This window comes from Python bivittatus, unplaced genomic scaffold (genome assembly GCF_059951505.1).
Source record: "Python bivittatus isolate LINGU-HERP-01145 unplaced genomic scaffold, Pbiv_v1 ctg000220_np1212, whole genome shotgun sequence".
Classification (NCBI taxonomy): Eukaryota; Metazoa; Chordata; class Lepidosauria; order Squamata; family Pythonidae; genus Python; species Python bivittatus.
Genome location: NW_028277048.1, coordinates 14,452,288 through 14,475,890, shown reverse-complemented (window position 1 = coordinate 14,475,890; position 23,603 = coordinate 14,452,288). Strand labels below are relative to the sequence as shown.

Genomic DNA, 23,603 nt, shown 5'->3' with positions numbered 1-23,603 from the left:
GGTGCCAAATGGGCTAGATTTGATTATTTTTTCACTTTAAATCATGTAGCCCAAATACTTGTGCAGACTATGGATACTGAGATGAACACTATCCTGATTCAAAAATTTCCCCCAAACCCACAGTTCTAGCCACAAGTATTTTTTGTATTCATTCCCATGCCGCCACCCCTTTTTCAATTTTGGGAAGGAGGTTGTCTTACACTTGCATGCTTCTCTATTTCAGGGAGTTACTTAGGGATTTAAATTGTCTTTTGGAGGAGCATCCAGGAGATTGATACAACAAATGCTGTGTTTTAATAAAAAAAAAAAAAGGTTCTTTGTTAGCTGGAATGCTAGATCCATTGTGTTGATATGTAAGAGAGCATCCGTTTGGACAGCCTGCCCGTCTTGCCAGCTGCATAACTGGGGCCTTTTCTTTGCTTCTCCATTCCATCTTTCTAAACTAGCTTTGTTTTCAGATCTCTATCCAGCAAAACACTGACACCGATAGCCTCTTAAGGGCCCATTTAGAACTAAATAAAACCTCTCAATTATTAACCAGATACCTCATGTTTTATAAGTAAGCAATCTGTCAGTTATAAAGAACAATTAATTCCACCTGCCAGCAAATATTACATTTTGAATGCAACACAGTGTTTTAAAAAGCTCTCCCCCAAAGAAATAAGTTTAGCTTCCTTGCATCAGGGATTTAAAATATCACCAAATCGTTCACTAAACGTGGTGGCATAATCATCAGATTTATTGAAATCAAGGATAGTAAAACATATAGAAATTGAGACCTATCTGTTTAAACACATTAAATTAAAGCATGTTATGGCAAATAGAGGCAATCCATCATCCGCTGCTTCTCGTGTGGAAGGCAGCTTCAGGTTTTCCTGTCATCCAGAGAGCTCTTTACAGGATATGCTGGGGGAGAGCCATGAAGTAGAACAGAGGGGAGAGTGTGCGACAACATGAAAGCTACAGCTAGAAGTTCCATAAACCTCGTTTCCAGTATCCTGCAGCACTTTCACTCTCTTGCTTAAATTGTAGATGTAGGCCATGTGAAAACCTGGCCAAATTCAATTTTACTTCCTCCTATGTTGCCCTTAATGGGTACTACGGTCATGCTGTTAAAATCCCTTCCACAAAACACATCTACTTTGGTAGGATGTTTAAGATAAATCCCGGTCTCTCCCTAGGCATTTTATAGAAGGTAGTCGAAGTATACATACTGCACCTCCAGGAACTGGCTATTCCTGCTCCCTTTACTGGTATCAGCACCTAGGATAGATGTCACATCAACCAAAGAAAATTGATTCAGGTGCCAGCATTATTGCTGTAATGCAGCCATTGGTAGCTTATTGAACACAGCCTCTTCAGTCACGCAGTTAGAAGACCCCAATCTGCTGTTTCTCCGAGGCAGCCAACTCAGCCTCCATTCTTTGGTGGGGTATTATCAGACACAGTAACAGCTCCAAAGTTATCCCAGGGAAGGCAGGATCCCAGCAAGGCAACAACTGTGCAATAAGTTACAAGCAAACATTTTCCATAACTGCTCTAATAGGACGAGTCCCCTCAGTCAAGAGTCCTGCTGCTGGACCACGCTGGCCTCCTTTCTTCCTGCATCCTCAGTCACTGTTAGCAAGCAGGCAGAGGGGGCTCTCTTCCAGCCCCTCCAATCGATGGCCTCTCTTATCCACACACCAGCACCGGCCTCTCTTCTGCCCTTTGGAGGCCCGGCACTGTGGAGAAGACAGACATTTTTCAACAGTAAAGTCACTTTCTTTAAACATTTAGAAAAACCAAGGAACAATAGCCATTGTGGAACACTAGATTTATACATGAAAAAACGGAGCTCATCTGAAGCATTCGACTGAATGGAGCCAATCATAATAAATCTGAATTATTTGCTGCTCAATACAGCTGCTGCTGAAACCAAGTTCTTCCCGCAGGAGAAAAATATGCAGTGGCTTACCTACGTTAAAAAAGGACGCTAGTTCTCTAATATGTAACCTTGATCTCTGTTAGCAAGAAAGATGAAATAACTAAGGCCAAGACAGCCACTGAGCCTTCTACTATTACTGAAAAGCACAGAATTGATCCGCAGCACATTTGCAGAACGTTCTAAGTGTTACTCAACTTTGGCAAGTTCAAGACATGTGGACTTCATCTCGCAGAATTCCCCAGCCAGCATGCTGGGAGCTGAAGTCCACATGTCTTAAACTTGCCAAGGTTGAGAAACACTACTTTAAGCCATGCCACTTCAATGGGAATACCCCTGCTGCTCTCTAAATCCCATTTTGCATAGCTCCCTGACTGCTGCTCATGGTTTGCTAGCACTTTAGGGAGTTGGTTGGATCAGGATGGAGATTTAGCAAGTTGATTGTATCTAGACAGTAGTCCTAGTGAAACCATGCTTGGGGGATCTGGAATCTGGGAGGCCTCATTGAACCTTGCCATCCAGCAAGGAGACAGTCCCCCTGAGTTCCTCCTATTGAGTCAGAACCATAGAACTCAGCTGGATTTACTTCTGTACAAGCATAAATAGGTTGGGCTTTTAAAAAGTAAGAGGAGACAGCTAAATCTTCCCCTAAGTGCCACAGGGGTGGTTTGGCAGAATGCACGAACCCAGGCATTGGGGCTTTCTCCACTAGACTTAAAACCACAGCTCAACATAATATGTGAACAGGTCAGGGAGCAAGACTGGTAAATCAGTTCTGCGTTACTGCTCTAGTGCAAACTGGAGCGCCCCAGCAAGCACACTGGGCTTTGGCCATTCTGTAAATCTCCCACCCACCCTTTCTCCCACACTACTACTACCACTGTGGGAAACTCACTCTCTGGACTAAGTTCTTTCACATTCCAGCCCAAAGCTGGGTTTTACCTGCACGGTTGTGTCACCCCGCAAAGACCCAGAGAGCTTCCTTTGCTTTTGAACATTGTTTCAAGTGGGTACCTGCTTCCGCCTATAAAAGCCTCTGGTGTCACAGTTGGGAATGAAGATATCTTCGCCATTCAGGTAGAGGGGGGCCTTCAGCTCCTGCAGGATGGCTGCCAAATGCATGCGACAAGGAGCCTGTCCAAAGGAAGAGCAAGTCGGTGATTGACGTGACAAAAACGTTGCACTGCCTGGTGATGGGCAGGCCTTAAACATAGATATTTCGCTCTAGGCAATGTTAGCAGCACTCTATACATAGGTGCTTGGGCATCTTTAAAAAGCAGAAGCATCTCTTAGCAATCGCAGATGCATTACAGAACCACATGCTTTTCTGAACATGCGGGTTGGCAGAGGGAGATTGAGAAAGACATAGAGGCAGGTCAGCAAGAGCAATGATGTGTAGGCCTCTTAGATTTGCAAGTCCCAGCACCGCTGTGACGCAAAGGCTGTGGAGAGCAAGGTGCGTGAATTCTAGTAAGGCACAGGAGGAAGGAAAAGGCAGCCCCATCTATTCTCTTCCAGTGTTTGGTGCCCAAGATCAGGCCTCTCATTTCACCCACCGTATCAAATTCCTGCTTAACACCATTATTTAGGGGGAGCTGTTGTAGCTGGGGTTTGGCCACAATGACATCCGGCAACGGGTCTTGAATCTGAAGGGGGAGAGGTTCTGGAGTTGAATTATCTGTCTGGTAATTTTCCCTTCTGCCATCACCTAGAGGGACAGAAACAGAATTCAGATTTAAAAAAAAAAATCAAGCAAGGACAAAAACGTTCAACGTCAGGTCCCTTCGCTCCAGCACTTTAGGGTTTCATCACAACTGGAACAGAAAGAAATGACAAAACAACTTTGCACCAACTTTGTGGAGAAATTCATCAAGGATACTGGCTTACGTTGAGGGCTTGCACTCTCATCCATTCTTAGCCTAAAGGAAAAACAGATGGACGTGTTCCCTAAAGCTCAGTTTGCTGTCTACTGGCAGGGTATTCTTAGCTCCAGAAATAACGATGCTACTTACCTGCCACACAATGTTCAAGATGGATTCATCAGTTACACACTCCAAAAATGGATAATTTCAGTCGTCTTCCTAAACTACCAAGACTAGACCACAGATTTTCCCCCTTTACCTTCAAAGTGTACAACACCATTTAAACAAAGCAAGACAGGTATGCAGGGCATGACTTGCCACAAGAAGCGTCTATGTGCAGCTGCCAGCTGGATCCACCTTTTTTTTTTTTTTAAACCTTTCCTTGCCAGTGTCTCTCACCACAACAGTTCTGTCCCATCCTCTTAGTTTTTTGGAGAGTTTGCGTTAGGGCGACTTGCTGGGAGAAGATGTAGCCTTCTCTGAAATTTGCCTATCACATCTCCAGGTGCTCCAGCTGCTTGATGCCTTGGCTGGGGAAGAAACACGGCAACAATTGTTCATGTGACTTGGCTGCAGTTAGCACCACTGCCTCACGGGGGGCTGAGCCTAGTGCCTGTCTTATATCAGGGCCCAATGGATCTGTGTTGGGTACTGGCTATCCCGCCGCCTGGCAGCCATCCTCTCCCAGATCTCATTGCAAGTCTGGGGGTCGAGTCCTCCAGGTTTTGGTGTTGGAAGGTAGAGCTAGGTAGTTGTGGGTGTTTGTGGCCCTGATATACAAGCAGCCACATCTTGGACCTGGCTTCTACCTTGGAGTAGATACAACAGACTCTGAGAATGGAGAAAATTGTTCTTAGTCCTTTGCTGTGCTTAGACCACCATCGGGCTTGCATGCATTCGATCAACACACGGGGCTTCTGCAGGAGTGAGGGACCTATTAAGTCTGCCCCAGACAGCTGATGAACCCCTTGGGTTTTTAAGGGGGGTGGGGTTTCCCAGTAAATTTGCAGGCAGATCTGCCACGCATCTTACTGATTCCTGGGATACCTAGATGGCAAGGGCACTGGAGGAGATTGTGCCAAGTAGCCTCTCTTCCTTGCAGATCCTTGATAGGCTCCCTGATTTACTGAGGAGCTGTGGGAAAGCTGTGGGTAAGAAGCAGGTAAAGTAAATAAACGTTGCTGATGGATAGACAACATCCCAACCCCTTTACATGATATCTCTCCAACATTCCATTGGGTTGGAAAAAATAAGATAGGAATGCATGCAGAGCATGGCTTCTGGAATTCATTTCAATGCCATTACCAGCAGTGGCCACAGGATGGAGCTGCAGTGCATTATATCTGTATGGTACTTTCTCTAATCAGGATACCTATGTGTGTGAGAGAGAATGAGAGAGACAGGGAGGGTCTAAATGGAGGTGTGTGAGTATCTCTTGCGTGTGTGTATTTGTGTGCCTGTAAGAAAGAGGTGGGGTCCAATCAGTGTGGGTACATACAGGTAGCCCTTGCTTAACAACCCTAATTGCGACCAGAATTTCCGTTGCTAAACAAAGCAGTCATTAGGTGAAACATCACATGACCGCACCGCTTAGCAATGACAGTTCAGGTAGTCCCAGTTGTGGTCATTAGGCGAGGACCTTATGCTTCTTCTGCCCCGCCGCACTCACCTCCACTTCAACTCCCCCCAACTGCCTATCTCTCCCCCCATCTCTGCCCCTTTGGCCTCCCTGCACTCTGCCACTCCCAGCTAATCTTTGCCTTCTTCTGCCTCCTGCTGCTAGCAAGGCACACCTGTTCTGGCCCTTTGCGAAGCAGCTGCTGGCCTTGTGTTGCTTCAGGAGACTGCACTCGGCCAGCAGCTGCCTTGCAAAGGACCAGCAGCTACCTCAGCTGGGTGCCCATGTCAGCAGCAGGAGGAAGACGGCGAAGGTCAGCTAGGGGCAGCAGGGTTACAGAATGGAGTGCAGGGGTGGTGTGGCAGGGCAGCCAAAAGGGCAGAGATGGGGGGAGATAGGCGGGTGGGGATTGTTGAAGCGGACCCTGCGGTTGTAAATGTGGGCTGGCTGCCAAGCACCCAAATTTTGATCACAGGACAGCAGGGGCACTGCAACAGCTGTCACTTCAAGGACCAGCTGTAAATACCATTAGTTCAGCGCCATCGTAACTTCAGTCTCTGAACAAATGGTCATTAAGCAAGGACTACCTGTATTTGTTGCAAGCTGCATACATTCCACTCTGGGTCACATGACTGAGATGGGAGCTTAGAATGGAGCAGTCAGCAGCATTCCAAGCCACTGCTCAATTGCCTCTTCTATGAGGATACACTACTAGTGTGTTACTTTCCCTGGAAAGTATTTCTCTGCAGCCCCCGGTGGATCTACCCCTTTTTCCAATTCAGTCTTTCTTTTGCTGGCTTCTCCTACTTCTTCCAGGAGGCACCACCTTCACGCAAGTTACTTGTTCTTTCCACGTTTACAATTACCCAATTATGGTCTTCCTCAGGGGGAAGTCAGGGTCTCTCAACCAATTAATGCCTCCTCACCAGAAGCCTGGCCCCAAGTACCAAGAGCAGCCCAGGAATTTCTGGATTATTGAACTTTTACTTCAGATCTGAGAATAGTTCAAAGACCAGGTTTTGTTCTGGTTGCCAGAACCCCCAGGTGGTGCGTAGAGCTGCTCCCCAATTCAAATGTAGTAGAACGTTATATTCAAAGTGATGTTCTTTCCCTGCTCTCTAAATTACCTAACTTGTTGACAGGTTGAAGAGAACTCAAGTGCTGGTATTCTTTATCAGAAAGCATCAAAAGGTTTTCCCAGAACCAGCTATTCCCCATTTGTGGATTTTTCATACGGGCCAAGGCAGTTATTTCTAACACTGCTAGTTTTATTATAAGTCCTTGCACACAAATGTATACTGTGTTGCATGAAGATGTAATCCTGCGCACCTACCACAGCACACATTGTCCAATTGCCACCACAGATTGCCTACTTGCTGATTCTGAAGGCAGCCTAGAAACCCCCGCATTTGGGTGAATAGCAAATACATTATTTCAAGATTCATTCATGAGTATTACCTAGGTTTTTTTTCTAAGCAAGGGATCTGTGCCTCTTTGCTTTGATGGAAACAGGTTTGCCTAAGACATGCTGGCTGGGGAATTCTGGGAATTGAAGTCCACACATCTTAAAGTTACCAAGGTTGAGAAACACTGGCCTAAGACCTGGATTTATATTTTCAAAAATAAGAAGCCAAGAACAATTGTCATCCCAGCCAGCACTGGGAAGAGGCATTGGTTCAACTTAATATCATCTGTCTACCTACAGACACGGTCTGCAGATTCTTCTCCCATTCCATTCAAGACTGTAAACTGGTACAGACAAAGCTTTAAAGTTAGCCATGTTGTCCCTCTCCCTTTTCCTTTTTTCTATTTCCCCACTTATAAATTCTTCACACCCAAAAGCTTGGGTAGTTTCATAAATCCTGTGTGGGCCTAACCAAGTATTTCCTTAACCTGGATTTTAGATATATTTTTTCTCCTAGCAGCTAATACTGCTGTTTTGGTATGGTCAAGACCATCTGTCATATTGAACTTCCACCTTTGCATTTCATATACAATCCACCAGAGAAGCCCATTCTAAAGTCCTACCATCTTCAGTTTAATCTGGATGGCAGATACACCACTAGATTAGGAGAGACCATTTATGGCTGCCTAAACTGCAGGAGCAGGAAGAAAAATAAGCAGATCTTCAAAGAAAATGCCTTCTGAATAGACTCTAATGCCACAGTTTTCATACCAAGTTCTCTGTGGTATCAGAAGTCATATGATGATACAGTTGGGTAAGATTGGCCCTTTTAGGTAGGATAGGGTAAGCATCTTTGGAATTATGAGCATCTTATGAGCTTTCTCACAAAGCTGTTTCCACGGTAGGCATGGCCGGACACAAAACACCCATTATGAGAAAGCAATATGTGGGATTGGCTGCAGAACATTACCATTTAATCTTTTAATTAAAATAAACATGAAGCATCTACATGAAACCGCTGGGTGAGATCATCCGCCATCATGGGATGAGGTATCATCAATATGCCGATGTTACTCAATTATACATCTCCATCCCAGGTGAAGTAAGTGATGCTGTGACCGCCCTTTCGTGGTGCCTGGAGGCTGTAAGGGGAACAACAGGCTTCAGTTGAACCCTGGTAAGATGGAGTGCCTATGAGTTAATGGCTCCTCTGTATCCAGGACTTTGGTGCTGGATGGGGTAGCACTGCCCCAGACAGACCCAGTGCATAATTTGGGGGTCCTCCTGGACTCACGGCTCCTGCTTGATGAGCAGATGGCAGCCGTGGCCAGGAGGGCCTTTGTACAACTTCGGGTTGTGCATCAGTTACTCCCTTTCCTGAATTGGGATGCCCTTCGAACGGTCACTCATGCCCTTGTTATCTCCCAGACAGACTACTGCAATGCGCTCTACATGGGGCTACCCTTGAATAACCGGAAGCTACAGCTGGTCCTGAATGCAGCTGCGCAGGCTACTTTTGGAGCCCCAAGAAGGGCCCACATAACACCATTGCTCCGCGAGCTGCATTGGGTACCGGTTTGCTTCCGGGTCCAATTCAAGGTGTTGGTTATCACCTTTAAAGCCCTACGTGGCATGGGGCCAGACTACCTGAAGGACCGCCTCACCCCCATGATCTCTACCCGTCCCACCCGATCTCACAGAGAGGGCATGCTTCGGATCCCCGCGGTAAAAGAACTCCGATTAGCGGGGTCCAGAAGGTGGGCCTTCTCTGCTGTAGCCCCCGCCCTTTGGAACATCTTGCCCCTGGAGGTGAGATTGGGCCCCTCACTCCTGGTCTTCCGGAGGGATTTGAAGACCTGGCTCTGCCATCTGGCCTGGGGTGGGGAGGGAAGACATCAAGCGTGGGGATAGCTAGCACCATAGAGCCCTGGCGTTTGCTGCTCTGAACCATCGGCCTCCTGGACTCTTTCTTTTTTAGTAACTGTTTTGTACAGGTTTTAGGTTTTATGTAATTGTATATTTATTTATTGTTTTAATGGGTTATGTGAGCTGCCCAGAGTCCCCCATCAGGGCAGATGGGCGGAGATAATTTAATAAATAAACCTTTAAAAATTGTTCAGTGGAGCAGGGAGCTAAGGGAGATGCCCCCAGGTAGCAGATTATCTTCTTCAAAATACGGGATGTGACCATTATTCCAGAAAAAAATGCCAGTGATTGACCACTGTAAGATAGAAAGAGGGTTTGGTGGTTATAACATGCTGCACCAATTTCATGAAAGTGAAGCATCCAAGATGCTAAAAGTCAAGCAACTTGTCAGATTAATTAGGAACACTAGAAATTATTACATTTACCTCATATGCTTGGTCTGACAGAATGAATGCTAGGATACTGTTTTTCTAACTGCCATTACTTTTTTTTTGGCCACAGAGTAAAGGCTGAAGGTGTATGATCCCGCTGAGATAACCATTCAACAGACTTTCTGAGCATCTCTAGCTTTTAAAGGCTTTTCCTGCACTAACAAAAACTAGAAGCTTGATTTTAAAGGAGTAGCAGCATTCTGGTGGATTTACAAAATTATTATTCTATAGGATTGTTTCTGCTCATTTAAAGTGCACTCTCTGCATATTTACTCAGAATAATACTCAGCCTAAAGTAGCGTTTCAAAAAAAAAAATCCTAAAAATGTCTATCCAAAATTTAATTAGGTGAGGATAAAAATATATCATTAGGTATATCATTTGCGTGACCTGCTGACCACAGTTCTATCAGCTGGCTTTCCTTATACCTCCAAATTAAGACACTTAGAACAGCCTTTCCCAACCTGGGCTCTCTAGATGTAAAGAATTAAAGCTTCCCCAAGTGATCCCTGGCTGGGTATTCTGGCCCTAACATATCCGGAGAACATCAGGTCAGAGCAGTCTATCTTACAGTTTGCTAATCTGAAGGAGGAAGGAAAACTCTCTAAGTAGCAGCCCGTTAGAATAAAACGTTTAAAAGAAATCAGTTTCTTCCTTTAAAGAAGTCAGCTATGGTCAACCCCCCCCTTTTTGTGTGTGTGTGTGTGTGTGTATATGTGCAAACATTTGAATTATAGAAAAGGTGAATTACAGAAAATAATCTGCACAAATGTAATCAGGTGGGCAGGCAAAGAACTAAGTAATATGAGACAAAGACAATGTAACCGCACTGCACTGGAGTCTGTGAGTGACCTTTCAATATTTCCACATGAGCTCTTTTCTCCAGAATTGATAGCATTTACTTACTCTAGAAGTCTGGAGAATCCAGAGAATGTTGGTGCCATAATATTCCATTCCAGGGCTCTGGCTTTATTATTTCCTTTTTTTGAAGACAGGGCATAAGTCTATGAGAATCCATCCAATCTTACAGGGGACTGGCAAAATGCCATTGCCATGCCTGGCTGCTGCCTTCGTTGACTGCCTATCTACCATCCCTGGCTTTTCATCCATGAAGCTATCTCAAACAAAATTAGAATTCTAGCAACCAGTTCTCAAAGACAGCAAAAAGAAAACTTAAGTGAGTTCTTTCCTCATCTTAGCTAGTAGACAGTGGGTCACTGGACATTTCATTTCCATGGGTTTATGTTAATTCTTCAAACCTCTGAAGCTTCCCTTTTGGTGTTAAAGCCTAATGAAGCATCCACAAATAAAACAAATATACTCTGAGGGTATTTTTGCTTGGAGCTACTAAGGTTGGCATAGCAGCACCCCACTGGCACTAAAGGACTGTGGAAGGAGAATCCCTTCTGACCTCCAAAATGCCATTTTGAGATTTTAAGAGATAGGCAGGGAAGGAGACAAGAGGATCAAAGAATACTGGTTCTAGAAATAGTGGATTTTTTAAATAGCATCAATTAACATAGCCACGTACAAAGATGCACCTGTCAGGATGATGGTAGGAATGAAACAGTTGGACAGTAGTATGCTGTCTTATGGCATCGGTTCCTCATTCATAGCAGGCTTGATTTAAGATGCTAGTAATAAATAAATGTCTGCTACCAGTTTATTTTCTGGATTATGTTTACCACTTAAGCCCCTGCTGAACTTTCAGATGGGTGATGAAAACTGTTCTCTGGTGCATCATTTTTAAGATCAGAGTGATGGGCATGAAGAAGAAGGTCTTCTTGGGGTGATGCCATAGCTAGGTAAGTGAGTCATTGTTTGAAGATGGTCAAAAATTGCCTCTGGGAATAAAATAAGGGATTTTTTCCTTTAAAAAAAGATGCTTCAGTTATACTTTTGCTAGGGAAACTTCCTTGCACTCAGCTTCTATAAGGCTACACCTCATAACTCAAAAATCCCAACAGACAAGAGACACTACTGGCTCCATGGCTTAAGAAAGGTAGCATTAGTTCTTGGATGCAGAGGTCACTCAACAGCCATGATCCCAACAGCCTCAACCAAGAACCAGAAATCTCACTGCTTGAGGCTAAGACTGTCTGGAGTAGGGGTGAGGGAATCTTTTTCTAAATGAGCCACTGAACAGGGGAAAAGAGAGCTAACTGAGGACCCATGCATACAAGGAGGATACTTCCAAAAATGTGAACTGGGTCAGCTGACGGGAAGTCTGATCCAAGACTCCCTCATAACACTGTGGGTCAGGCCAATTTTCAGTTGGCCACTTTCAAAGCTCTTCTTAAGTGGAAGGCTGTGGGTCACTGAACCAAGGAAGGGAGCATCACAAGAATGGTGTGTGCTTCTGGCGGGCTGACAGCTGAATTCATGCTTTGAAACACAGGGGAAGATGGAGAGGGAGGGATCCCTGTGTGGGAAGGAACACAGCAATGAGCCAGATCTGATCTGCAAGCTTAATGTAGAGCCTCTGGATTATGGGGTGAGGAAGTGGAACCACAGCCCACCAACCTCAGGCCACACAGTTAAGGGCACTGGATGGTAGCCCCAAACAGCAGGAGAACCCCAGATTGAGTGCGAGAGACTTTGGGGTTTACCCCCTATTACTGCTAGAGGATCATTAAAAGATCCTCAAAACTAGTCTTCTTCAACCCAGAGTCCTTCAAATGTGCTGGACTACCATCCACACTCTATTAATGACTGGGCTGACTAAGATGAGATCTGAGATCTAGCACAGACAGAAGATTTTAGATTGGGGCAGCTGGTTTAGAGCAAGCCTTTGCCACAAGATACGAGCAGTTGCCACCCTTCCTTCTATCATCTTTCTGCAACAGGCAAGCAAGTTTTTATTTAGGAGAGTCTTTGCCATTTAAGGTGATTTGGTGGCTGAGGTAGGTACAACTGCCTGAGCCCTGGCGGTTTCTTTGCATTTTTTCTCTTCCAAAACGGAAATACCAGTCCAGGAATTTAAGTTCTTTTGCCCACTGTTTCTCTATGGATATTTTGATTTTTTTAAAAAAAGATTCTTTGTGTAACTTTTGTTAGCCCAGTTTTGCTGCTGAAGTATGAATCTATGGACATAGCCCAGCAGGAGCCATGCAAACATCGCTTGGCAGCATGGCTCATTTTCGGCTTACTAATGAGGAAGGAAGGTTAATTTACTCGCAGGTAGCCAATTTTCAGGCTGCGCTTCCTTCCATGCAACTGATTGAAGTCACAAACAGCATCACCCTCTGAGGATGCACTCCTACACTGAGTTAGGCAAAGTGCCAGAGGTATTTACATCTTTGGTCCTCTTGCCACAGACCAATATCAGCACACTAGAGCACAGGGCAGGGGCACAGTCTCTATAATGTCTAAGCATAAACCGAAGTCAATAAAAGGGGGACAAGACAAGCACTGACAGATCCAGCCTGTGCTTGCATTAACCAAGTTCAAACCTGATCTTCCCTTTCCCAGAGTGCGCTTCTGTCCACCACAAGCTAGTGGATACTTGCATTTCACAAGTGCAAAACCACAAAAAACTTCAGGGATCCTCCCATGAATTCACTGGCTGGGATCCTCTTAAAGCAGCCTTTGCCACAGCCATCAGATGAACTGGGACCGCTCCTCAGGAGGCTGGAAATACCAGAACTGGCAGCCCCGGTGCAGCCCAGGGGCACCACGTTGAGGAAGGCTGCGTTATCGGTTAGGTTCTTCAGCTAGAGAGGATGACGTGCTAGCAAAATGGAAATAGTTATCCCCCCCCCCAAGTTTGCACTGAATCTGGTACTTATTTTAAGCAAAGAGTAAGACAAGCAGCCCCAGGGATCTGCAGTGGCTTAACACTGGAGTTGGGTGGCCAATAAATTTAAATAAATAATTATAATAACACCCCCTCCCCAACTAAAAGATTCCTGGCTGTATACAGAATACACTGCCTTTAATTTTCTGCATCCTGGAGATGTTCTGTATTGGGGAAGGGAGGGAGCCCCAAAAGTAACAATTTCACAGCAGCTGAGAGGAGAACATAAATCGTTCATCAAACGATTCTTGGGAAAGAAAACGGCACGGTTTTTCCTAACAAGCATATACTGTCAATTTTATCCCTTACTATTTTTTTCTCCCATGAAGACAGCAAAATGTGCCTGCTTAGCTACAAAGCCTCTGCGAAGAAGTACAGTCTTTTCGCTGCTCCAACTCTTTCTCCTTTTCGATTTCACCTTATTCAGAGCCGAACCTTGGCATTAACACGAAAACAAACTGGGGGAGGGAACCTGAGAAGCTTCTAGTCCTCAAGAAACATGAACTTCAGTTCTGAGTCTAGTCTGAAGGAGCGCCAGTTCCTTTCCGAACCCAAGAGGCATAAATAAGACAGGGAAGATTGGGTCAAACCGGGAACTTTTAAAAGTTAAAAGTTCAGCACAATTATACCTTTAAAAAAATACGCAACAATTCCGCACTGCTGCAATTCATATTGCTTTTAGAAGTATACAGTAAAACCACACAGAGAAATAAAACTGGGGGCGGCAGGACTTGAAGCGAGCATACAGAGTTAGAATATAACAGCCCATCCCACCGTATTTTATCTTTGCAATGCAAACCCAGATTCCTTGTTCAGCAGCAAGCCCCAATCCAGCTGCATTCGTGGGAGCTCACTTTTTAGGAACAGCGCTCCTCATTTCAGGCTGGAGCCATTTCCTCACTGGCGATTTATAGCCCGAGCAACCGTCGCCGTGTCGTACATCAATAATAATAGAGCTATTGCCCAAACGCCGGCTCCAGCGAGCGAATGGCCTTTGCTCCGGTTCAAGTGCAAGAACGATTATTTTTCCAGCGTTTCTTCCCACTTCTTTAAATCGTCCCACTCGCAAATCCCACCGTAGCGCGGCAGGGTTTCCCCCCCCCCCTCCGGGGTTACCTACTGTCCTTAAATCGGCCCGTCCCGAGTTTGCAAGACCTGGAGCCGAAGGGGTGGGCCGCTTACCTGCAACGGGCTCCATCTCCGTCTGGTTCTTGCTGCCTCCCTTCTTGGCTGACGCGGCCGCTGCCAAACAGACGCCCTTCCCGCGCAGCAGGGCGTGCAAAGGAGTGCGCTCGCCAGGCCGGGGAACGCAGCGCAGCCCCTGGGCGCAGCTGGGCGTGTAGACGCCGCAGGACTCGCCCGCCGCCCGGGCCCCGCAGGCTTTCTCGTCGTCGCAAGTAGCCTTATGATCGCTCTCGGGGGAGTCGCAGCCGGCCGGAGAAGAAGGGCAAGCGGCCCCGAGGTCCCCGTCGGGCTCCGACGCAGCCGCCGCCGCCGCCGCCGCCACGGCCGCCGCGCATTCCGTCGTCGGGGCCAGCAAAAGCAGCAGCGCCGTCCCCAAGCAGCGAGCGAGGAGCATCGTGCACCCGGCGGCTCGAGCGCTCGGAACAGCGCGCTGCAGCCGGGCGCGTCTTAAATGCCGCGTCCTGCCCACGGCCCGCCGGCCTCCTTCCGCGCCAGGTGTAGCCAGCCCGGCTGGAAAGTCGCCAGCCGGCAGGGTGTGGCTGCGGGCTGCCAAAAGCCGACCGGCGTTTCTCCACCGCTCTTCCCTTTTCTCCTGGGAAAGTGAGCAAGCCAACCCCTTCTAGCAAGGAGATCCACTCCCATTGAGTTCAAAAGCTGAAGTTTTCAGTGGAGACGCGCGGGGAGGGGTCGAACTGCACGAAGTGACTGCCTTCCTGGGATACAGGAATAGGACTTCTTGAACCTCGGGGTAACCCGTTGAGAGCAAGGCAGGGGTAGCTGAAAGAACGCCGATGTAAGACCCAAGACTCCCGATTCAAAAGCCGTGCCCAATCTTGCCTGTCTCCCGGAGTTGTGGCCTGGGTGTGGGGGTGGTGGGGAGTGATGGTGATGTTGGTGCCTCCTAAGCTTGCTTTTTGAAAGAGAAGACCCCTTACAGTACTCAGCTTTTTGGAACTTGTTAATAATTATAATCACAATAATCATAGTTATTATGGTCATCTATAATCATAACTATGATCAATAACTGTGATCACGATGATCATAGATGATGATCCTATATTGCGACTTTTTCACCCTCATTGCAAGGATGGATCACGAACACAGTCTGCAGTACAGTGGGCTTCTATTGATAAGTAAATAAATAGAGGTTAATGCTTTCCAAAAATTCCAGGCATGCAGAATTTTATTTCATTTGTTTTCTTTGAATTGAAGAGCCTTTTAAAAGCTGCTATCCAATTTCAGTTTATCTTGCTGCACTGAAAGACACCCGGAGGCTCAAATCCTGTATGCTTTACTGCTTCACCAGTTGGATTTCTTCCTAACACAAAGCTGTGAAATATATGGGTGGGGGGAGAGAGAGTGGAGTGAGAAGCCTCACCCTGAGCCCTATGTGCTTGCTTGCGGTTTTATGCGCAATTAGTGGGAATAAATCGCTGACATGTCTAAGGTGAATCCTGCAGGATGATTAGAGATAAGATATCTAACCACAAAAGTGAAGTGTAAGGTGAATAAGTTCTTAAGATTCTCCCCTTCCTTGTGGCATTTTTTCATGCAATGTCTTCTCCTCTCTCCTTGCAACAGCCTGAAGTCAGTTTTGAAAACCAATCTCCTTGCTTCTCCACCTTTCATAGCAGCCTGCCTTTTCCCTGGCAAGGAGATGACAATAACACTTTCCCAGCTGAATTCCTGCATTCCAGTATTTGTGAAAAAAACAGGTGCAATGCCAGGTTCACCAAAGTGGCAACTGTATTCTGCAATGAATCTTTCCTCTGAGAGAGTGCGTCAGCCTGTATCAATAGCACACTTTTAAAGCAAACGATTCCAAATTAATTCAGTGGGGCTTGAGACAACCTATATAAGTTAGTATTGCCATGCTGTGGCTCTGTTCACACAGATTCTAGTTCATGATTGCTGGGCATGAGGGCACTGATAGCACTACTGTTAATTCAAATCTCCTTCGGTTCCACTCTTGGGGAACTTCACTGACACATTAATGTAGCTGTTTTTGGCAGAAATACAGACGTTCTTTGCCACTGCCCTCTTCCATGATCTTTTTCTGACTTCCCAGTCTAGTCTCCAGCCCTGGAATTTCCTGATAGTCTTCCACCCATGGATTAACCAGGTCTGACCTGTTTAATTTTACAAGATGGGCCAAGATCAGTTAGTTGCTGCCTTCCAGACTTTCATTTTTTAGGCAAGCTACAAAGTGCTAGTGCCAGACACTAGCAAAATATTTACCTATCTGGACCCCAGAGAAATGGCGGGGCGGGGGTACAGACCAATGTTTTGTTTGGAAGCATGCCCAGTTGCCCAAGACATAAACCCAAAAGTAGGTTGGGGTAATAGCATCCTATAAGATTGAGACGGATGATGCCAGTGATCCCCCCACCTTTACCTTCTGATAAACTGGGTATTCTGTGATGGCCCATGCCCACCGTAGCAACCACTCTGTGAGCGAGCCTGCCGTGGAAGCTATTTTGCAGCAACAGCAACCTCATGCTATCGAAATTCCCTTTCTTCCCTCCAGCTCAAAAGTAAGGCCTACCAATGTTCTAACCATATTGTTTGCTCTCTCCAAAAATCAGGGAATGAAAACCAGGGGTTCATCAGCTCTGTCCATTCTGGGGGCTGCCGGGCAGGCACACAAGTCTGGTAAAGCTACTTTTCAAAACCAACCCAAGTGATGGATATGGTTATTATTATTCTTTTTGTAACAATGGGCCAAGAAGGGAAATAGCTGGGCAATTGGATTACACAACCGAGTTTTAACCATTCCAAACATTCTGCCTGGATTGAAAATGAAGTAAGAATAGGAGGGGGCAGAGAGAAATGAAGACAGCCCATCTTCAAGTCCCAAGGAACAGCGGGAGGAAAACAAACAGGCCTTGGCCAGGAAATTGTTGGCTGATTGCAGGCTTTTTGTTTGTTTATAAATGAAACAGTTCTGAAAATATTCCCAGAGAGTTAGATTAACTCAGAGGGAAGGGAGGTAGAGCGCAGTTGTTAAACTTAGCCTGATCTACTTTACAGGGTTGCAGCGAGGATAAAATTAGGCTACCAGATTTGGGCTGCAAAAATCCAGGCAACCGGGGGGTGGGGGGCAGGTAAAATGGGATGACTCTCCCAACCCCCTCCTCCATATATCTTAGCCTCCTGGGCAGAAGGGCAAGCTATCTTAATTAGTTGCTGATGAGGTCACACATTGTCCAAAACCAAGTTTTGTTTACACATAATTTATTCAATAAAATGCAACTGGCTAGGTTTGTACAACACACTTAAGTTACAAACTAGAGCTTCCAAACCACATTGGCTGGGTTTGCACACAACACATGAAGCCAAAACAAAGCAGACCACAGTATGGCTTATTATCCGGACCTGGTGCTCAAAATGGTTGGCACAATCAGATGTGTTACACAAACCAATTTGATGACTAGGCTGCCTTCTTTGGTGGTACAGGACGTGGTGAACCCAGACAACATAGTTAATTTGGGGCTCTGTGTGTAGTGTAGACCCGGGGATTAGGTTAGTTCAGTCAACTGCAGTTTAGTTCCTGTATAACTAACAGGAGGGCAGCTCGGAGGGCAAATGTTGCCCCTGGCATCCCATTTACAGCCCTGGAGCCCCACTGAAGTAGGGAAGGCTGAAGATTTGGGATTTCTGAGTACTTTTTGTGGAGGTTCGGGATTGGGAAGGGAAGCCGTGCCATTAACCTTGCAGAGGTTTACAACTCTCCCTGTGCTCCTTAAAAATGCCAAACATTGGGAAAATTGATTTCCCAGGGGTTCTTCCAAGATAAGAGAATACAAAAATAAGGACAGTATCTTAACCCTCTGCAAGCCTCTTGCTTCCACCAGGAAAAAGGGCCGAAACTCTCAGTCCCACCCACGCCCTCTAAAACTCCTAGCCAAGACATGAAAGTAAAATGCAGCTGCCCAGGCTGGAGGTTACCTGCCTCTTCTAAACAAAAATTTAGGACAAAGTCATGCAGTTCAGTGCCCTCTTCTACATCCTGACTTGAGGTTGACAGCTTGCCTGGGCACATTGACTGTTTAAGCCGCATTGAATTGGTGTTTCCTAAATCACCCTGCTACAGGTGCAAGAGGAAATAAGGTGCCCCTGAGCATGTGCAAAGAACAGCTACTTCAGCATTCATAAAGTGTGCCAAGTGCCTAGCCAGCTTCTGTGACTTCACCAACCACTTGATCTGTAGAGCCCAGATGAGGTGAAGCTCTACAGAAGGGAGAGAAGCCTGCTTTTTTCTCTGTATCTGGCTGCAGCTCAGGAAATAGGGATTTTCCAAAGGATGGCAGTCCTGCTAGTCAGTAAATTCTATCCAACCCCAGAGAGATGGGATGCAACGGGTGAGCTCCAACATGGGCATGCCAACTTAGTAGAAAAAAGTCCAGTGCATTGTTCCTGAGCCACTGAAAGAGATCTCTGGCTTTCCAGAAATCAGTGGATGGAGCTAACTGAAGGCTCAATGCTGCAGATCAAGGCACTGATCCTGAGGCTGGCTCAGAAGCTGCTAGCCTGGTTGCCAGATTGGGTCACAGAACACGCTGACCCATAATGTGCTGTGTTTGGTTTATGCTTGGCATGTCTTCTGAACCCAGCGATCAGGGGTTCCAAATTGGCTTCTGGCTTGACACGCCATATTCATTTAGTTGTTCCAGTGTTTTTCAACCTTGGTAACTTCAAGATGTGTGGACTTCAACTCCCAGAAAGCCTCATGCTGGCTGGGGAATTCTGGGAGTTGAAGTCCTCACATCTTAAAGTTGCCACGGTTGAAAAAGACTGAGTTATTCTAGAGGCAGTTTTGCTGGCTGGCCCTGGCCCTATGGTTGCACAAAAGGGGGCAAACTGCGGCTCTCAAAGAGATGCACATTTAAGAACATGTTTTTGAATGAACTGGGCCACCTTGGCTAGGATTTACAAGACTTTATGGCCATCATTAGAAGATCACCGCAGGCTGGGCCACAAGTAATGCTATGCCATAATGTGGCTTGTTTGCTTTTGGCCTAGTTGGCTTTGGAAACTCAGCCAAGTCTGGCTTGTGCAATAAACCATATTGGCCTAATGCAACACATTAAGGTACAGTTCGTTCTTTCTGTTCCTCCCCTCCCCATTACCATTTACTATTCCCTCTCGGGGTAAATATTATAGTCAAGAATACTCCATGTCTCCGATGAAGTGCTGCAGTCTCTAAGAGCTTTGTTTGTTTGTTTGATATCCTGCTTTTCCGCAGGAACTCCAGGTGATCTCTCATTTTTTTCCCAGCTGTGGCCCAAAGTCACTCTGTGAGCTCCCATGACCAAGGGTGGACTTTTTATCTGTATCTTCAACCTCCTCACCATTACAGCACATCATCTATGTTCACACACTGTGCTGACTTATGGCTTCCTGAACCATGGCTAAGTTCACACAACACACTGAATCACTGGCTGGATTTGTGCCATGCACTGAGTCATAAACCCAGCGATCACATTTTAGCCTAGTATGTGCAAAGCCAGCCAGTGGTTCTCCTGCCTCAACACCCTGGCTGGTCTTTAAGGTGCTACAAGGAATCTGCTTCTGCAGCCTCAGAGTAATATGGATGCCCCTCTTGAAATGCAGCCTGGAATGAAATCTTTCCCTGCCAGCTATTGCTCTTGCACATTCAGAAAAGATCACCAAAACATACTGAGAGCACATGCCCTTTTATAGCCTTGGAGCAGACCTTTGCAAAAGCCCTTCTCTACTCCCATCGGCAGCATTCCAGAGGAATCTATGCTCCTGACTTCTGGCACTTGATCGCCCTTGTGCCGTAAAAAAAGAGACCAGCTCTTGGGAGCCAGAAGAATGCTTCCCAACCCTCAGAAAGGACAAGATGTGTTTTTCAGGAATGATGCGGTACCACCCAACTCCACCCTCCTGCAACTGCAGGCCCTATTTGGCTAGCATGAAAAGGCTGCGAGGTTTCAGGAAGAACAACGCTGGGCAGGTGGGCCCTATCAAGATGGGCCAGGTCCTCTTTGTGGCTCATCTGGGATTCCAGTTACATTGATCTAGAACATCTGCTGCTGCTGGGCCCGGATTGCTTGAGAAGATAAGTAGAGGATGGGACTCTGCTTTGGGGAGAAAAGAGGACATTTTTTTTCCATCTCTGGAACGGGTGCCTGGCATTCATAAAAACTAGAACTTGGAGTTGCTTGATGATATTACTGCTTGCTGTTAAAGAAAAACTAAAGTACACTTGAGTTAAAACCAGTGACATTGTTTTCACTTAGAGCATACACTGTACTTGAAACTTGTAGCCAAATCTGACAGATTGACGAAGTCAGCCCTAATACACTGTTGTAATTCCACTGCTGAACTCTTCTTGGCCGCTGTTACCAGAGTGTTTGAAATCAACTGCTGGCATCCATAAACTGAGTGCCACCTTTATTAAGACTTCCTCTCCTGCCTGCCCCATATTACTTCTCTGATACGTGTTGCTGCCGTAGCAGAGCTTTTTGCTGAAATTGCCATCCTTTGTACCCTTTTTTTTAAACCAAGTGTCTAGACATCAGTGTCAACCCACTGCATTCAGCGTTCTTCTCTTGTAGTTTGAGACTTGAATTGTAGAACTGTTTCAAATACTATCATGTGACTTCAGAAGGAGGTAGCCTGTCCTAGGGTAGACTAGTAAGTCCTAGGGAGACTTTTAAGGACCCTTGTCTCTTTAGTTACATCCTTCCTGTTTGCAGACACATCTTATTTCATTGCTTTTTGGGATAGATAGTTAGGGGAGTAATTACCTGTGATTTCCATGAAGATGGGGATATGGCTTTACTTACTGGTGTATTTTAATTGCGTCTTCTTTCATTTCTCAAATAGCAAAACAGCGCCATTTCTCCATCAGAACTGATTGCAAAAGACATAAAATACAAGGAAACCAGTAAATAAAGCCTACCTAGAGAAAGTGAAATGGACACCGGGATCATCAAAAAAAAAGTTTTCTCAAGAGAATATTTCTAATCCACTTTTGCCAAAATCAGCATGAAGAAATAAAATAAGCAGAATCTAGCTGGCTATATGTAACAGCGGTTTCTTTACTCAAAACAATTTTCTCATAAAAAGGTTGAATAAAAATAGCCACGTAGACCACCTCTTCCTGGAATGTGACTTTCTATCTGCCTGGATTCTTACATGATGCTAAGTTATTGGGGTTGGTAAACCAGGGTTTATGGCTTAATGCAATGTGTGAATCCAGCCAATTGTAGCTTAAGTGAACAATTCATGGTAATGATGTATACCTTAGTACAATGCTTGAAACAAGTGAGTTTAAGACCATTTCATTTGGTTCTGGCTTTTCTGACTTTTGTCTGTTCTGGAACTTGAAAATTACCTTGCTGAAGATATGGAAAAATCTTGGTTACAACCTTATTTTCCTCTTCCACAAACAACTGATTTCCTAATGTCAGTATAAAGTTTAGAGGATAGCTGGGAACTGATCCCATCCATGCATTCTTACCCATTGCTCTGCCTCCAGTTCATACCTGCCAAGCTTACAATATCAGCAGTGTGTTGAAAAGAAGAAAAATGACTGTAAACACAGATACAAGCTTCATTCCAGGATCTTCTTGCAAGTCCTGATTTCCATCGGTGCTCTGTCTCAAATCTTCCCCTGAGCTGTTGGAAGAGGGTCAGTTAACAAACTCTGACATGGTTATTGACCAGACTCTAACGATGACCCATTTACACTCCTGGACAAGGGCTGTTGCCTAGACCATGGTATATTTTTCTGGGTTTGGCTGCCAGACGTTGTTCCTCCAGCTCCTAAGCTCTGGGTAGAAATAGGCAGCCAAGAGTCTCTTGCAACTTGAGTTCTGCAGCGTTTTAAGATTGCTCCCAAAACATGCTAATCCACTTGCTGAACTTGTACACCCCACAACGTATGTTGTACAACACAAGCTACACATCACTTTTTAGTCTAGTATGCAGTGCAAATCCAGCCCATGTAGTTAAGTGTATAGTTCAGTGTGTCATGTGAACTGAAACTGGACTGAGTAGATTGGGGATAAGTATTTTGTGTGAACACAACCAGTGAACCACAGACTAGCCATCTAGAGTTTAGCCTAGAATATTGTACAAACCTAGCCTAATTTTGCTTTTCTGTGCCTGGAACAGGCTCTTAGTACTACAGTGGCTGGGCTCATACAACAGACTAAGTCAAGCCATTGTAGTTCATTCAGCATATCAAACACATGATTATATAAACCATGGCTTAGTACAGTGTATAAATGCAATCAGTGCTTCTCTTTCTCCATCCATACCCCTCCCCCAAATCTCTAAGAACTGTTGAGTTTCAAGTAGGAACATGCAACCTTTTTCAGGCCAAGGATGACATTTAGCCTCTGAATGGCACGCTGGTGGCATTCCAAAGAGGAAATGGGACAAGGACAAAGAAGTGGACAGAGCGAAGAGAAAGCTTTCTTTCATTTAATCTAAAATAAATATAGTTCATAGAATTACCCCCATGGATTTAATAGGTTTTTTTCTCCTTTTTAACCACATTCACGTTTTGAGTCTGGTGGCAGCTTTTTAGGGTCCAGTGATTGCACCCAAAGCTTGTGCACTTCTCTTTAAGAGGAAAAATGCTGAAATTCTCAAAGTTCAGTGCCTGTTTGGCCCACAAAAAGTGAGCAACTAAGCCTTGCTATCAGGAGCAGAACTGGGGTTCTTATACATGACTGCATGTGGTAAGCCCTAATGTAGTTTGGTTTGACTGAGCTCAGTGTGTGATCTTGACTGCCTTCTAATTTTCTCCCCTCCATCTATTTTCAATAGCAGAAAGTGTGCTAGCAGCCCGTGCACAGCTAATGAAAAGCTAAGAAGCACACTCTGCCTGGCCGGCTGCCTTGACTAAACCACCAAGCTAGCCGATGTCTGGATTTTCACCAGTCATCTTGAAAACAGGATTAATTGTTCCATACCAAAAAGAAATATTACGTAATTGAACATCATGTCACAACTTTTGGTTCCCACTTCCCAGCTTAGCCCAGGTTATGCGAAAGCAGCTGTCCCTTAATACACAAAACATTTTGTGTGTTTTTCTAAGGAAAATGTTAGATATTTAACTGTATGATAACCAGTCTTAATAGCTTTCACAAAAGGGGCTGCTCTTATTTTGAGTGGGTTTATATAACACATTAAACTATAATGTGGTTTGCTTGGCTTAGCATGTTGTATGAACCTAGCCAATTAACATACTATGATTAAACAAACCATGACTTAGTAAACATACTGAAATTAAGCCATGGATTAGTAAGATATAAGAATCCTATTTCAGAGCCTTCCTTCCATACAACATGCAGAAGCCTATGGTTTTTAAATATCTACAATATGCTGCTCTTTAATGACATCCAAAATCTACCTAGTGAAGCACTACTGGCCTGCATAACTAGAATCTGCCTTACTGTCCATCATGCAGTAAATC

General features: G+C 45.4%; 1 protein-coding gene across 1 annotated transcript; it reads right to left on the bottom strand.

Annotated features, from left to right (window-relative positions):
* Positions 1-718: 718 nt before the first annotated feature.
* Positions 719-15,020, bottom strand: IGFBP6 (insulin like growth factor binding protein 6). The gene is made up of 4 exons (XM_007430696.3): positions 14,144-15,020; positions 3,481-3,632; positions 2,939-3,058; positions 719-1,724 (listed from the first exon to the last, which is right to left on the bottom strand). The coding sequence occupies exons 1-4, from the start codon at positions 14,538-14,540 to the stop codon at positions 1,611-1,613; spliced, it is 783 nt and encodes a 260-aa protein (XP_007430758.3). The 5' UTR covers positions 14,541-15,020; the 3' UTR covers positions 719-1,610.
* Between the last annotated feature and the right edge of the window lie 8,583 nt (positions 15,021-23,603).